We start from the raw sequence: 17706 nt of genomic DNA on the forward strand, positions 1-17706 counted from the left end.
TACTAAAATGGGAAGAGTAGAAAACTGAAAAGCTACCCAAATCAACCAATTAAAATGCAAAGCATTAAGGAAGTCAAACCATCCCGGCTAGCTTTGCTTGAACACTTCCCCTATGTTCTATATTACAGACCTAGCTTCTGTGTTTCCTGACTTTTCTGGTTGGCAGCCAGAACACCGTTCCATAGAACACTAGAACACTCACTGACCATCCACCTCCCTCTGTGTTTCCAGTCTCTCTGCCCTGATCTTGTCCCTAACCTTTACAATCTCTTCTGTCTATGTGTGGCCTCATTTTTGTTTCTGGCTTTTGTTTGTTTGCTAGGCTTGGTTTTTGAGATGGTGTCTCTGTAGCTCCAATCTGGGGCAATCTCCTTGTCTCTACCTACCAAGAGCTTCAGTTACAGGCACAAACCACCACACCTACCCTACCGGGGGTTTTAAGCATCAGAAAGCACCAACATCAATTAAGGTTGACCTTTAAGCCAAGTAAGGGTGCAAGCCAATGTCTCAGTTCCCATGCTGTTATTTGTACAAGTGCTGCTAGTTACCTTCTTTTCTGTTAGAAGAACAAATGAAATGAGAAGAACCCCTCGCCTCCCTGACTCGGCTATTAGGAACCATGGTGTGCACCCCACCACTTTTCTAGGTTTGGATTATGACATATGACCAGTCGCTGTCCAACCAGATGTTAACTAACTAACTTTCCAGAACACAGGGTTTCTGCTCCACTCTATGCTTATTTACTGCTAAATGTGACTTCAGGATTTAGCCACAATAATGTTCTCCTAGTAGGCAGGGCATAAGAAACTACCCTTGGCGTAACGACCACAGCTTGCTTAGATTCAAAGGTAAGCTGACATCACGAAGCCACAGCAACACCGGTGAGTCACAACACAAACACTCCCAGTCCCAAGAGGGGTAATTTGACAGAGAAACAAGAACATCTACAAGGCAACTTTCTCACGATGCCTTGAATCCCACAGAAGCGTGGTGTTGATGGTAGTGCTGTCGGTACCTGTCTCTGAGAGCACTTTCACAAGGATCGGCTGTTTCAGAGTGGGGATTAAGCAAAAATAACTTCCTTAGTCATGGGCCTGGGAACCTGAGAGAACATTCAAAATTCAGAATGTAATTTAAAAAAAAAAAAAAGACTCGGAGGGGCATGAGTGCATCCTTCCCCAGCTTTCCAGAAAAAGATGGACGGGGTCTTTCTACGGTTACCAGGGAATTTGTTTAGCATCCAGCACTTACACTGAGGATCCAAAAAGGAATGGAGGAAGAGACTGGGGCAGGGCTCAGTAGGACAACCATTCAATTAGCACACACAGGTCTTGGGGACAACCCCAGCATCAAAACCACAACCACCGAAGACAGCTTCCAGGCTCATTAGAAGGCAAGTTCACAAGAGAACTCCTCTGAACAGGTAGCTTACTAAGACTTGGACATTGATCACCGTCCTGAGTTTTTCCTTTCCTAGGGTTACAAGAAAAATGAATGCGCAATTAAAATCTCTGCAAACTCTTGGGGTGAATCATCTCTGCCCAAAGTGAAATGCAAAGTAGAGCAAAGCTCTCTCCCTCACTTCTGACCTCTATCTAGTCTCACTAATCTAATATCCACACACTCCCGCATCCCCTCTACCTCAAAGATAAACCCTTTGCAAGCCGCCCCACTGTGACTTTTTCAATGCCCGACCACTGGTCTCACTCAAGCCTCCCGGCTCTTTTGGAAGAGGCTTGCTTAACATCATCTTAAGTCGGAAACATGCATCTACCTTTGGAAGTACTTTGGAGGCATGTGTCTTGGGTTAGGGTCTTACTGCTGTGAACAGACACCATGACCAAGGCAAGTCTTATAAAGGACAACATATATTTGGGGCTGGCTCACAGGTTCAGACCACCTAATCGTGCCAATCATTGGCCAAGCATATACCAACCATCACAGCATGTATTTTCTGAAAACCTTTTCTTGCTCTCTTCCTAATTTTGACTTATGACCTCTCCCTGGATACATAGAACTATCTCAAATACAAATCCGTAGGCATACCCTTGAGACCATTCTCTACTAAGCAGGCAAATCAGGACATCCATGATATTTTAAATACATGTTCTATTTCCTATTCCCCGAACACTGGAAGAGTCTCAGGATTTGCATCTAGGTGACTAGAACTCATCTAACTCCAGCTCCCTTGAAACAGAAGGTCAACTCTCACTGATCTCAAAACACAGTCTAGTCTAGAACCTGCCAGATACACCACAGCCTTTCAGAGGCCCTGCTGATGCCAGCAACCTTGTCTACTGACACACTCCCATGGACACACTGGAAGATCAGCTGATAATGCCCCCATTCTCCTCCAGTCTTCCCTTAGGCTGAGTTGGTTTCCTCTCTGTACTGTAGCTACTCAGTGCTTTGTCTAAGTCCTCCATCAAAGCCAGCTAAAGGACATTTTAAATGCCTGTTATATAACAGGTACATCGTGCTGAGTACTGGGGAATATAAAAATAACTCATCCCTGGACTCTGTCCTATGGATGTGAGTTTGGCAGGAGACGGGTATGTAAGAAAATCACCACCCAGCATAGTACACAGTCTAGGTGGCCGGGACATCAGTGAGAATGCTCGGCTTGGACAAGCCTCTCTCCAGTCGCTATCCCCAATTCTTAAAGGATGCTGACTTAATCATATTTGTAGCCTCAGAATCTAGTGGACTGCCAAACACATAACAGGTACTCTTATTGGCTAATAGGCTGCAGAGTGACACGTCACATGTCCCTCTCTAAACAATCATCTCCCAATTAGTGCTGAGAACCATGGGACATGTCAAGAAAGACTAAATTCACAGTGACAATGTTGGGGAGGAAGGTACATGCTTTCCCTGTGCCTTCAAGCCCTACTTGCTCCAGCTTCAGCCTCTGTCCCTTCTCCAGCCCCCTTTATAAACGGTTGTTACTGCACAGTTCCCTGGGACCCACACACAAGCTTTGCTGAACTGCCTGATGAGTCGGCCTAGGAAGTCTCTCACCAACGTGCTTTCCTGTCATTTCCAGCTTGTGCTCAGTTCTCCCAGTGAGATCTTTCTTGACAATGATGTATAATCTAGCTCTGAGCTATTCTCTCTCCTACACTTATCGCTCACTGGATTGTCTACTGAACATTTCATTCACTTGTTTTCTAGTTTCCCTCATTTGAGTATAAGAATCACTTGGGCAGAAGTTGCCTGTCTCTTTCCTGTGTATTCATGTAAGGACGGATAGTGGAGTTTGGCACGGATCTCACACGATAGCCCAGGCTGGCCTAGAGTTAATAATTCTTCTGCTGGTAAGCCTCTGAGCACCAAGATTCTACGAATGTTCAACTCCAGCTGTCTGTGGGGATATTTTCTTCTTTTGGAGTTCTTTATCTCTAATACCAAGCACACAAGTCAGCATGAATAAGCAGTCACTAGGCCATTGTCAGATTTATATTCCCTTTAATGCAGTCATGTTAGGTGATGAACAAGTGTATGGACAAGGCCCAACAACAAAACTTAGGTCATCAGTGTAGCCCTATTGCCAGACTCCACTCATTATTAGCTGTGTAATTTCGGTAGTTACTTGAGTTTGCAAACCTTCAGATACTTCATGTGGAGACGGGATAACCACTGCACTTACCCCTCACCAGCTGTGAGACTGTACACACAAGAAAGCTTGGGATACGGCCTGCCACACTATAACTGTGCTCCTCCCCAGCCCATCAGTTCCTGTTAATACTGCAGCAGAAGTCCCCAGACACACACGAACATGTGTTGTAGGTAGTTACAGATCCAGGAATATCTGTTACTAACTCTGAAAGACTTACTAACATACTGATAATTTCTAGTTTTTAATAACTAATGGACATAAAAGAGGAAATGTATATTTTTACCACCTCCCTCAAATGTAGGAAACACTATACAATTTTTATAGATTTTAAATTATTTCAAATGCTGAGTAAGGGAAAAAAGGGGGTGTATACAAACCAAGAAGCTGTACAACTGAATGAAAAGAAAAACTCACAACAACAGACAGGTCGTTACTAGTTCTGGATGTACTAGGAAGGGATTTATTAACCCACAAAAAGTCAAATAAATATGGTGGGTCAACTCACTCCCAAACGCTCTTTCTCTAGAGTAAAAACCAAAACCCATCCCCCGCAAGCAGCCCTTACTCAGCGCTTTGGGTAGCTTTTGGTTGGTGCAAGAGGGTTGATCAGACTTTCTAGCGCAGATAAATGTTCCAAGGAAGAGAGGGTGTCCTATCCTGCCTTGGTCACCCTGTGGTTCACACGGGTCGCCGAGGGGACAGTTTTACACTACCCAGAGAGGCACAACCATAGCAGCCCAAATCAGTGCAACTGAAAGGAGTGGCTAGTGACGCTCTGTAGACACCAGGACGGACCATAGCACAATGGACCTCCTGGCTGAGCACTTCCTCTGTTCCATTAGTTTTCAATAATCCTATAGAAAGAAGTATTTACGTCATAGAAAACTGAGAAGATGGCTTAAAGCCCAGGACCTAAGAAGCCTACAGTCCCTCAGACATTTAGCTGAGGACAAAACAATTTTTTTCTATGTTCAGAACTGATGGTCCGATGGCGCTTCTTCTGTGTGATAGCATCAGGCCAAGAGCTTAAAGCGTCACGGCCTGCTTCAAATCCACCTCGGCTCTTCCCGGCAGCAAAACCTCAGTGTATGTATGTCACTGAACTCACCCATGTTGGGCTCCTAGTTCTTACGATGGAAATAAGCCTCAGAAAATCACAGTGAGTGTTACATAAACTCAAGAGGTCAGATGATTAAGTTAGAGCCGAGAAACTGGCATACATACATTAAATTGAGCCAGCTGATATCATCAGCGTGGTAATAATTGGCTAGGAAAATTCCCATCATTATCTAATCATATTTAATTGAGTTCATTAACAAAACAAAAACAAAACAGAGCCGGGGATCTAGTCCAGTGGAAGAGCACTTGCCTAGCATGCTCAAGGCCCAGCCAGTGTTCCGGAGTTCGATCCTTACCACCGCCATCAACAACAAAACCCACACTCTGAAAGAGCAAAGTACTTGGGTGTGACTTACTTTATATTCTGTGATCATATATAAATTTCCATATTTGACAACACGTGAAATGGAGGTACCCCAATTGTAACTGTAGTCTGATAGTCAGCTTAAAGCTTTTTTAAAGAACTGTTATTTTGACTCCGGGTCTCTCTGCTTGGTTTTCTAAAAAGATTGATTGAAAGCCCCACCTTGGTTGGACGACTGCAGCCAGTTACCTTTCCGCCAGCAAGACTGGGGGGGGGGGCAGGGGCCTCCATTTGGTTTCGGTTGCAGACGCACAAACACTTCATTGTACAGCAGAGACTCCCGAGGTTCTCTCCCCTCTTCAACTCAGCGGTGTCACATTTCCTGTCCCCCCTCTCCAAATACCTCCCAATTCATGGAGATTCTCCAGAGAAGCTGCTAATTTTTAAACATAACACTGCACAGCTGAATTGTCTTCTGTCTTACCTCAGCTAGCCACCACAAACACCACAGACTGGACAGCCCAAACATCAGGAATTTATCTTCTCTTATTTCTAGACACTGAGGTGTCCAAGATCAAGATCTCAGCTAAGTTGCTTGCCAGCCTGAGTCTCTTCCCAAGACACCCCGTTGCTCCTGCATCTCACAAAGCAGAGATACAGCGCTGGCATTCTTACTCTTCCTGTAAGTTGGTTTAGCCTAGGGTCTTATCTTTATCTTAATTGTGAGACCTTCTCACAGGCCCTAGCTCCAAAGTTAGGGCTTCCACTTTTAAATTCGGGGTGACACAAGCCTCCAGTCCACAGAAGTCTTCTAACCATACAGAAGTAAAACTTAAATTCAAATAGATAATAATGGTGGCAGTCACATTTTCTCCTAGTCATGTGTAGAAAACTATGTGTAAATAGGCATGATGACACATGCCTGTACCCTAGGCGCTCAGAAGGCAGAGGCAGGAGGATTGCTGCAAGATCAAGGACAGCCAGGCTACACAGCAAGTTCCAGATGAGCCAGTGAAACAGAATAAAACTCTGTCTCAACAACAATAAAACAAGTAAAAGATGATTTAGTTTTATAAAATCAGACTGAAAATTTAAATACGTCCAAGGTGACCTGGATTCAATTTCCAGCACCCACATAAAAATAAAAACAATTTTTTTTAAACAGATCCACATTTCTCTTATAGATATAACACATGGTAAAGGGACTTTTAAAAAGGACTGATCGTCTCCATAAAGAGTTCCATCTGCTTAAATAGATCTTGGGCAGGGACCCAATTTCTAAAGCCGTGTGTGTTTGTGTGTGTGTGTGTGTTTGTGTGTGTGTGTGTGTGAGAGAGAGAGAGAGAGAGAGAGTGCAAGCATCGTATTGCTCAGATAATCATGCGAGGAGCAGCCATTTCTCAAAGAAACTAGGTGAATTCCATTTCATCCCTAGTAAAACAAGCCTGCAAAAACTATTGGATTCCAAGATTCTGAAACCCTTACTCTTGATAAGTGTCCATGCCAACGGAGGGGAAATATTTGCCAGAACCTGGCAGCTCGCTGGTGCCAGACTGAAATCAGAACACAGGACCCCTAACATCAATCAGGCCAGGGTGCCAGTGACCACAGCTCCACGTGGCACCAAGGCCCAGGTGCTCCAAACATCAAAGCAGGAATGGAGCTCTCCAGCCCTGGTGACTTCCAAGAGCCACACCAGGCAGCAGCAAGGAAGACCAGAACTCAGATCTCCTTCCTGGTCTGCGCCCAGTGGTGGCAATATGGAAAACAAGAACTACTGCTTTCAGACACATCTTAGCTTCCCCATTTTCCTCCCAAATGATGACATTTAATGGGGCCCCGAGTTTCTGTCCATTTAGTTCCCCTGGGGATGGGCATTAGCTACCGATCTCTCTCCACGTCATCTGGGGTCTGCTTCTCCACCCTTATGAGCCTGATATTAACCAAGAATCTAAACAGCACATGCCTGGACCTAGCAGCTTTGAGATAGATAGAACCCTGCAAAACAAACCTAAAAATGCTAATTGCAGTGCAGTAAAGAGGTCCTCCGGGATTCGGCTGGCTCTATAGGCTCTGTGAAGCATCTCACATGCAAAAACATCGTCGTTAGGGGCACATTTTTTAAACATTCAATACTAGTCACTATTTTTTTTACACGTGATCTATCCAATATGTCTTTAATTTGCTCAAGGCTGTACCTGCAGAAATAAGGGGTGTTCCCTGCGGAGAGCTCTCTCGGTTCACTGGGGTGACTAAACAGGCTTTTCGTCTCAGTCTATGAAAGGGGCGAATTTTGCACTTGCTGTTCCAGCTCATTACACAAAGCAATGTGCACATCTGCCAAACTGAGTAAGGCCCTTAACAGCCGTTCTTGGTGCTGCTATCAAATTTCAGCCTGATTCGGCTTTAAAACTAGAACTTCTGAAATCCCAGCCAAGGTAAACGAAAGTTCACATTAGGAAAGTTTTAACTTTTCAGTTGCTGTTCTAGCCCCCTAAACTGTCTTTCATTACAATTCAAAAGAAAAAAATCTCTTCCTATGTGATGGGGGCACATTATGAACCTTTAAAAAACCATTACAGTATGTTAAGTGCTTAGCTTAGTTTTATTAAATTTATTTATTTAATATATGTGTGTAAGAGAACGAGACCATGTGTGACAGCCAGAAGATAACTTGTGGGAGTCCGTTCTCTCTTTCTACACAACTCGGGTCATCAGGCTTGGCAACCAACACCCTGAGTCATCTTACATGCATGCATATGTATGTATGTATGTATGTACATACACATAGACATATATTTATACATGTACACACATATACATATACATGTGTACATATATAGATATATACATACACACATACACATATCCATTCCAGGTGGGGCTTAACCATGCAACCCTCCTGCCTCTACTTTCCAAATAGATTATACAGGTGCCCACCACACTCAGTTAAAAAATAAAACCGCTCTTGTGTTCTTGCTTGCTTCCTGTAGCTATGATAAACACCATGACCAAAAGCAACTTGAGGAGGTAAAGATGTATTTCCTTGTAAACTTCCACATCACAGTCTGTAATGGAGGAAAGTCAAGATAAGAACCCAAGGCAGGAGCCAGGCATGGTGGCACACGCCTTTAATCGCAGCACTTGGGAGGCAGAGGCAGCGAATTTCTGAGTTGAAGGCCAGCCTGGTCTACTGAGTGAGTTCTAGGACAGCCAGGGTTACATAGAGAAACCCTGTCTCGAAAAAGACAAAACAAAAAACAAAAAACCCTCTTGGACTGGAGAGATGACTGAGTGGTTAAGAGCACTGACTGCTCTTCCAGAGGTCCTAAGTTCAATTCCCAGAAACCACATGGTGGCTCACAACCATCTGTAATGGGATCTAATGCCCTCTTCTGGTGTGTCTGAAGACAGCAACAGTGTACTCACATACATAAAATAAATAAATCTTTAAAAACAAAAAAACAAAACAAAAAACAAAAAAACTCAAGGCGGGAAGTGAGGCAGAGGGACCGAGGGAGGACTGGCTTCCAGTCTGCTCCCAGTTTGCTGTTTAGCTACCTTTCTTTCCCAGACTAGGCCCCTCCTGCCTCAGTGTGGCTCTGCCCACAGTGTACTGGTCCCTCCCACATCAATTAGCAGCCAAGAAAAAGCTCTAGACATGCCCTCAAGCCCACTGATGAACGCAATTGCTTAATTGAGGTTCCTTCTTCCCAGGTGCAAACTGACAATCAAGATCATCACAAGGTTTGCTACACTAGCCAACTGCACAGTTATAATACGCACGCTTTGGGAGAGCCTGGAAGTTGAGGCACATCAGCCACTCGCCAGAGACGCTTTGCACTGCTCAAAGGAAAGAGGCTGTGCTGTCTCCTCAGACGGCCCTTCTCTCCTGTTGGACCACAATAAGCTCGCTGCTTTAGCGACATAATGCATTGGCTCTAAAACCAGATGGCCTTTCTGCTTTCTGCCAAGCCTAATTTCTGATTGCAAAACATCCATCCCGTGCTACATAATGAGAATACTTGAGTTACTTTTGCCTTACCAGAGCCGGACACGCGCCTGATCCTCTGAGGCGATAAGGCCCTGTCGGAGCCTAGGGTTCTACTCTCACTCTTCCTCCTCAGGCAGGCAGCAGTGGGACCCACTTTGGCTTTTAGACCTGGTGTTTTCCTCAGGCTCCGCGAGTCTGGCTTGGAACTGCTCCTTCCTGGCGTGGTGGAAGTTTTGGGTGCAGAGCCCTGTGAGGAAACAAACCAGTTAAGATTTCAGTCTCATCACACTTTCCCCCCCAATTCCATCCCTGAGGCGACAGCTCTATGAGACAAACCCTCTGTCTTGGTGGCTTTACCAACAATTAAGACTCCTTGAGGAGCTGGAGAGATGGCTCAGTGGTTAAGAGCACTGACTGCTCTTCCAAACATCCTGAGTTCAAATCCCAGCAACCACATGGTGGCTCACAACCATCCGTAATGAGATCTGATGCCCTCTTCTGGTGTGTCTGAAGACAGCTACAGTGTACTTAGATATAATAATAAATAAATGTTAAAAAAAAAAAAAAAGAGTAAGACTCCTTGAAGCTGACTTCAATGGCCCTGATATACCTTTAGGCCCAGTAGCTGTCTGGTTATTTCTTCCCTAGGCCTCATTCTTTGATACCTTTCAAGGTTAGTCTGAGCCAGGGCTTCAACTTGGTCTTGTTATCTTCCCTCCCCATGAGCTCGCCCTTCATAGCTTGTCTTGTATTTCAACCATGAATGATGCACTCAAAAGTCATATTTCCAAGCCAACACTCTCCCCCTTCAGTTGCCCCTGAATATCCCCACTGAGATCTTTCTACTCAATAACAATTACCCTATTATTATTGGCACTCACTAACACAGAGCCCTTACACTACATAAAAAGCCATTCTAAATTTTGATTTTTAGCTAGCTTACAAAATAATGATATTGTAGGTCATACAAAATGTGGCAGTTTTGCACATATACAGTTTTTTGTTGTTGTTGTTGTTGTTGTTTTGTTTTTGAGACAGGGTTTCTCTGCGTAGCCCTGGCTGTCATGAAACTCACTCTGTAGACCAGGCTGGCCTCAAACCCAGAAATCCACCTGCCTCTGCCTCCCAAGTGCTAGGTTTAAAGGCGTGCACCACCATGCCCATCACATATACAGTTTTTATTTTCTTTCTATTCAATCATTCACTAGCCCTTATCCATCTTCCCAACTCTTTCCTCCTACATCAAAATATGCCTTCTACTTTAAAAAAAAGATTTATTTATTTTATGTATATAAGAGTCAGTGCTCTTACCCGCTGAGCCATCTGGTCAGCCCCGTGCCTTCTACTTTTATGTCACATTTATGTGTGCATATGTATACATACGCCTCCATATAGATACTTGACCTAGCACATATGAGACAAAACATGGGATTTTTTTCTTTTCTGGTCTTCTTTATCATCCCTTTTGCTCCTGATTTTTCCTTTTCTTAGATCTCTCTTCTATGTCACAGTCACTCTATTTTCAAGATGTACACTCCTGAATACACACATATTTATATGTGTACACACACACACACACATACACGCATACACACACACATATATACACACACACACATACACACACACAAACAAATTAAAGGCAGAAAGAGACTGATTCTGCATATGAAAGAAACATATGTGGTTTGAGTCTGACTTACTTAGTGCGATTTCAAGTTCCATTAATTCTCCTATAAATGACACAATTTCATTAATTTTTACAGAAGAGTTAAGTTGCTTTGTGCACCTGTACCACTGCTCCAATCAGCTCATCTGCTGATCCACATCTGGGCTGGTTCCCTAGATGGGCACTGTGAATATTGAAGCAGTAAACATGCTGTGGTTCTCTCTGTGGTCAGGCTGACTTGCATTCCTTCAACCATCACCCCAGAAGTACAGATAGGTCTATGGTGGCTCTCCATTCTAAAATCTAAACATGTGCATCAACTAATTTAAAATCTAAACATGTGCATCAACTAATTTAAATCTGTTTTGGGGGGGGGGTTTGTTTTGGTTTGGTTTTTTGAGACAGGGTTTCTTTGTATAGCCCTGGCTGTCCTGGAACTCACTTTGTAGACCAGGCTGGCCTCAGAAATACGCCTGCCTCTGCCTCCCAAGTGCTGGGATTAAAGGCGTGCGCCACCAGGCCCGGCTTTAAATCTGTTTTTAACCTAGTAAGATTATTGGTCATACCCCATTTTAAGGAATAGCATTAAAACACTTTAAAAAAAAATCAAGTTCACAATTTACACCTGTCTCCTATTAACATATCCAGCTACCCAACTTAAACAAGGAAAGCTGTTGTGTGTTCTGATGGGTTTGTATATTCTTGGACTAGGGTGTGGCACCATTTGGAGGTGTGGCCTTGTTGGAATAGGTGTGACTTGGTTGGAGTAGGTGTGTCACTGTGGGTGTGGGCTTAAGATCCTCACCCTAGTTACCTGGAAATCAGTCTTCCACTAGCAGCCTTTGGATGAAGACTTAGAACTCTCAGCTCCTCCTGCACCATGCCTGCCTGAACGCTGCCATGCTCCCACCTTAATGATCTTGGACTGAACCTCTGAACCTGTAAGCCAGCCCCAATTAAATGTTTTTTATAAGACTTGCCTTGGTCATGGTGTCTGTTCACAGCAGTAAAACCCTAACTAAGACATGTGTCTTTGCTGCTTTTCTTGGCTCTTGAACCCATTTTTCTACCTGCCTTCATATAAAAAAGCCAGCCTCATTTCTCAAAATGATTGCTGAAATCATGTCCTTGAGGCTTGTCTGGTCTCCCCAGCCTCTGCTTCTTCTACTCCCCTACTACAAAAATCTTCCAAAAACTCAACTCTTTTAAAGTCACAGCAAATCCACTGTCATTGTCTCCTTGCATTCCCCTCTCCCATCACAACCTCTACCTGAACCTGGCATGCTTGCATCAGAATACATCCCTGTGCTCTTCATCTTAACACTTGGTGTTTTCTCAGCCCAGCACACAAGCCCTGTAAGCTACAGCCAGAGACTAAATGGCCTCGTCATCAGAAGCTTTCTTCTCTTGATAGCCCTCCCAACTGCTACCAGCCTTTCCTCCAGTACACAGCACGCCATCCACACTCCTGACTCAGTACTTAGCATGCCCTTATGGCTTATTTTCTGACAGTAACACTGCATTAGATAAAACATTGGACCATAGCTGTCTTTCTTGATACCCTAACAAGTACTACCATCTGTGGCATACACAGTAGATGCCCAACAATTGTTTCCACTGTAGACATAAGGGAACAGGAGCCTGGCTCTGACTCCAAGTACAACCAGCTTCTAACACTATAAAGTACAATTACCTTCTCTCTTTACAAAGAGAACAACTGAGCCTCAGAGAGAGGCCACTTTGCAGTGAGTGGTAAAGCCACACATTTAAAGTTATCCAAAATCCATGTTCACGCTTGCATATGCCCTTCTGTGTGCTCCTTTGTTTAGTTATTGTTTTATATATTATTGTGTATATCCCTAACACCAGTATCTATTGAATTCATATACTATTCCAATAGCTAGTGTTTCCAAGAGAACTGCTGCAGGTCACAATGACACTAAAGCAAAACAGAATCTTCTAGAAAAACTTTCTTGAAAAAAGTAAATCAAACATCAACTTATAGAAGTGAATCTCCCACAAATCACTTGTTTTACCTCCAGTGCCCACATACTGAAAAATTTGAAGTCTGTGAGACCTGTGGGACCTGAGTTTGAACATCCAACAGCTGTGTGCGTTTTATTTTATTTTCTTTTATTTTTTTAAGATTTATTTTATTTATAAGTGCTCAATCTGCATGTACATTTGCATGCCAGAAGAGGGCATCAGATCTCATCATAGATGGTTGTGAGTCACCATGTGGTTGCTGGGGATTGAACTCAGGACCTCTGAAAGGGCAGTCAGTGCTCCTAACTCCTGAGCCATCTCTCCAGCCCCCTGTGTGAGTTTTTAAATAAATACTCTGAAGCATGAGTGTGTGGATAACAATTGCAAACAAATAAATACAATGTATAAGCCCTGAGCGTTACTGTAACAATTTAATGACAGCCTATAAGAAAGCACCTAAGCCATGGTTCCTTTCAGTACCAGCTCCTTCATCTTGCTATCCTGACCACATAACCTTTGCAGTAAGCAGTTACTTCTCACCCTAACAGCAATCCAAGTCAAAATCACTTCTCCCAAATAAAATCCTTTCTTAAAGTTTCAGGTAAACTGGGACCACCACATAGCCATAAGGTGGTCGGCAGTCTTGATAAATTAATTTAATTAAGGACTAAGACCTACGGAGTACACAAGAAAACAAACAAAACAGCCATTCTTCTATGGCAGATAGAGCTCTTAGGTACTACTGAAGTGATCAATAGAAAATGCAATGTGAGGTCACCGGTTTAGTATCCTACACTAAGTCATAGCCTGTGGCTATGATGGTTACGCTAGCCTCTTTACCCCCCCTCAAGATAGAAAAAAAAGGGTGGTAGTTGAATTAGACAAATTGGACAAATTAGACAAATACTCTGCTGTATTAAAGACATGGTCACAGAAGCATAGCTCTATACTCTAGCTGATAAGTAAAATCGCCAGTGATGACACCGTGGGACCCTTGGGATGGTCCTTACAGCCTTACAAAGCACTTCATATCTAATTCTCAGCTCTTACTGCAACACTGCTAGGTGCAAACTGTTGGAATCCACCTTACCCAACGATTCCATGGCCTTACCTTCAATAGTACATACACATCATGGGCCCACAGCTACCAAGTTGGAAATATAAGGAAACAAAATAAAACTGAAACTCTCCAGTCTCAGAACTACACAAGCAACTTATTTTCAAGACCAGTGCTCAAGGGACTTCATGCTGGTTTTCCCGATACTGAAGGGTGACAGCCAGGACACGTCTCTCATAAAACTAGACATGGCAGTACAAAACTATTCTTAGCACTAAGGGTGCGAAGCAAGAGGACCTCAGATTCAAGGCCGGCCTAGGCTACTGTGTGCTGAATTCAAAGCCAGGCTGGCTGAATGTGGATACCCTGTCTCACAGCAAGAACAACTTCCCATAAAGTAATGAAAAGAATATCTTGATTCTGTGTAGGTCTATAAACACCTAAGGCTATTGATTACAATGAAGAGTTTATTGTAATTGTATTTGGTAAAATATTTAGATTCTAAATTATCAGCTTCCTCAGACATAAAAAAGAACTTGAAAGATCTGTGTCATGAAACAATACACAAGCCCATTTTAGAAAACCCTGTAACATTTCATCCTTGCCAACAGTTATTGATAAAGCCAAAACATCTATCTGTAAAATGACCCAGGTCAAACGTATCTCCAGTGTTTTCTTATCATTGAGCACACACCTATGTGACCTACTATGTTACCTGGAAAAAAAAAAGGTCTCGTGTACTTGACTATGCTCTGTTTTATTCCTCCTACACAAGCGTCCCCGAAAGACAGGCTGTGTGCACTGCATCTGTCTTCCGCCTCTGCAGCAGATCCATTCCGGGTCCAGAGGACAAGCATTTCAAGGGCAATCTGTGTGGGGCTGAAAATACACCTTAGTCTCCACTGCCAAAAATAGAGCTGAGAACACACAGGCAGTGCCAACAGCAGCCCCGAGAATGTTTTGAAAACATCTTATCATACAATTGTCAAAAGACATGCACATGTTTAAAGAAAAATAACCCTTGAACTGCGAATATTGCTTCTTTTTTTTTTTAAGTGACTCTACCTAGTCCCTCATCCTCAGGATTCGTCAGGTACTGCTGCAGACATACTGCTTTGTTTACTATGTAAGGACTTTTGTTTCTTTCATGCATTAGAAGTCACTGCAGGTGACCTACAGGTGACCTTACAGACCCACTGCACAATCCTTTCCCTTCTGGCTGTGGCAAAGTTACCTGACCCCATGTCACAGAGCTGGTCAGAAGTACACTCAAGCTTTGAAAAGCGTCTTGGCTTCCTGGATTTCCATGTTGCTATGCTATGTTTACAGGCACTACCTAGCCATTTCTAAAATGTGTCTCAATATGTTTGAATGCTTAAAGCTCTTTTTTTTTTTTAATTTCAGGAAAACAACACACAACCTAATCGTGTCAGTTATTTCAATGCAAATATCAAAATATCATAAAAATATTAATTTACTCTTTTAAAACCCTATCAGAAGGAACACCCACGTTCAAGAAAATACCAAATCTGAGGGTTTTTTTTAATATGCAAGTTAGTTATATTTTGACTCATTCACACTCTATACTGCCTGGCAGAACAAAGAACAGCTGACTACAAATTACGAACCAAGTTCAGGGATATTATTAGCAATTACAGGCCACTCATTGCTAATACAGTGGTTTTCTTCACCGGTCCTAAAAGCAAACTGCAGAGTTCACTTACCACCAATAGAGACTTGGATTCAAAAATCTCATTCGTGGCTTGTTTTCCCAGCTCTTGCTTTTCCATGGGAGCCTCACCGTCCTGCTCACCCTTTTCAGGGCTAATCTGATCGATGTGGGAAACGTAAGTCACTTCCAAACACTCTGAGCTTTTCATTTTCACGGGGAGAATGCCTTTGATCTTCTGGAAGAAGGCAGCTACAGACCCGGTCTCACTCCCTGCATGAGGAGAACCTGTCTTGTCAACATTCTCCTGATTCGATTTCGTGGCAGATGTTGTTCTTGGAACCCCGAGTGAAGCATTTTTAGAATGAGTTGTAACTTGCGCAGCCTGGCTGGTAATGAGTTTATTAAACTGTTGCTTGTGTGTCTTGTTAATTGGGATTTCTGCTTTTTTGCTGGCTTTAAAGTCAGATCTTGGTGCTTTGTTCATCATTGTCAAGTGTTTAGAAGGCCCTGGTGATGGTGAAGAGCCCCCTGTTACCTGAGGGCTGGGTGTGTCCTTCATTATGGAAGTGTCTTTGGGTTGCAACACTGATCTGGATATAACTTTGGCTTTAATGTTTTTGAAGTTTGGTGTAGGATAACTTATAATTTCTGTCTTCCTGACTTTACTGCCTACAGTGGTATTTGTTTTGGTAGCTGATTTTCCCAAATTAGGTTTTGGCATATTTGTTGGTTCCCCTTTCAAGTTTGGTGCACGTTTAGCATCTCTTGGTCCATTCTCCACATTATTGTACTTCTTCACTTCAGCAGGTTCAAGTCTGAAGCTCAGATTGGGGGGTTGCTCAACTGGTGTTGACATGCAACCTGCTTTATCTGTGCAAATGGCTCCGCCGTTCTCGCCCCAACCCATTTCATAAGGTGAACCCCTCTGCCCTGAAACACTTCTCAGGGTCAGCTCTTCAGTACTACTTTGGATGTCTGAGTCATTGTCGTGGGAATCGATGTGTGGGTCTTCAGTCACAGTGACTTTACACTCAGAGCCCAGGACTCTGGTTTTACTCTTCTCAAAAGCTGGCACCAGTACTGGGCATTCACCATCGACATGACAGTTGGGCAGTGTTCCTCTTAAATTTTGGCCCATTTCCTGTTGAGCATACGGGCCGTGTGAATGTGTCTCACTGTTTGGGTCATCTTCAGATACACAATAGAACTCCTGTGATGCAGATCCGTTGGGGACCTCCATGCCATCCGAAACCAGTGTCACAGCTTGTATCTCTTTTTCTCCAATGAGTCCTCGCCTTGTCCCATCTGTGTACTCTTTGGTGACATTTCCTAAAGAATTCTGACCCTGAACTCCAACGTCTGGACTGTCAGTTTGCATCAGCACATCAGAGATCACTGTAAAGGTTGTGTTTAGGGTCTTGGATGGTGTGGCTTGGAGGTTTTCAAAGTTCTCTCGATTATAATTAACCCCTCTCACATACATCTTAGAGGAATGGGGTGGTGTCCGACCGCAGGAGGACAAAGCATTTCTGTCTCTCACTGTTGTCTGCAAACCTCCAGGAGCATGCAAAGGCTGACCCTGTTCAATATCATGGCGTGCTATAAAGGTGTAGTTAGCCGTGTCCACTTTCATGCCATATGTTTGTTTTAGCTCCAAAACTTCAGGGGAATCTCCACAAGCATAATCGTCATCAGACCTGCACTCACAGGGCTTAAGGGGATCAAACTTCTCATCCTGGATTGCCTCTAGGGAGTCACAGTTACTGTGCAGGTCTTGGGGCTTCCCTGTGTTCACAAGTGCAGGAGACTGGCAGGTAAGCTCACTGTACATTGTAAACTCATGCTTCCCCATGAAATCACTTGAAGGCTCTGGGTAAGCAAGTTCTTCAACACACTGATGGCTTAAAGATACACTTTCACTACTGTCCACCGCAGGATCCATTTCATAATCGACCACCATGGCATCTGGGTTGTCAGAGTTCCAATCCCCGTGACTCACTGAAGGGCACTGGGCAGATAGCGATGTTTGGTAGTATTCAGATGGATTCGAGTTTTTATCTCGGATAAATACATAACGCGATCCATCTTCTGTCCTATCTGAATTATCATCATTCATCCTGAATATTAACCTCAAAACTCTGCCATTTTATCTTCTCTTCAAATTCCTTTTTAATGAGAGTAAATGAAAAATGGTCCAGCTCCTCCCCTTTCTATTGCTTTCAGCCGGCTTCCACAACTGTAGTCTGAGATGCTCCAAAGCTGAAATGACTTGTCGTTCCCTGGAAGAAG

General features: G+C 43.5%; 1 protein-coding gene across 4 annotated transcripts in view; it reads right to left on the reverse strand.

The window, feature by feature from the left end:
• Positions 1-17706, reverse strand: part of Mtus1 (mitochondrial tumor suppressor 1) — a 143072-nt gene that overhangs the window by 76233 nt on the left and 49133 nt on the right. For all 4 annotated transcript variants that reach the window (XM_006509240.4, XM_006509239.2, NM_001005863.2 and 1 more), the window contains exons 2-3: positions 15470-17696; positions 9088-9283 (exon numbers count right to left, since the gene is read on the reverse strand). In XM_006509240.4, the coding sequence (XP_006509303.1) occupies positions 9088-9283; positions 15470-17533 (2260 nt within the window). In that variant the 5' untranslated portion in view covers positions 17534-17696. The remainder of the gene's footprint in view (positions 1-9087; positions 9284-15469; positions 17697-17706) is intronic.

This window comes from Mus musculus, chromosome 8 (assembly GCF_000001635.26).
Source record: "Mus musculus strain C57BL/6J chromosome 8, GRCm38.p6 C57BL/6J".
Classification (NCBI taxonomy): domain Eukaryota; kingdom Metazoa; phylum Chordata; class Mammalia; order Rodentia; family Muridae; genus Mus; species Mus musculus.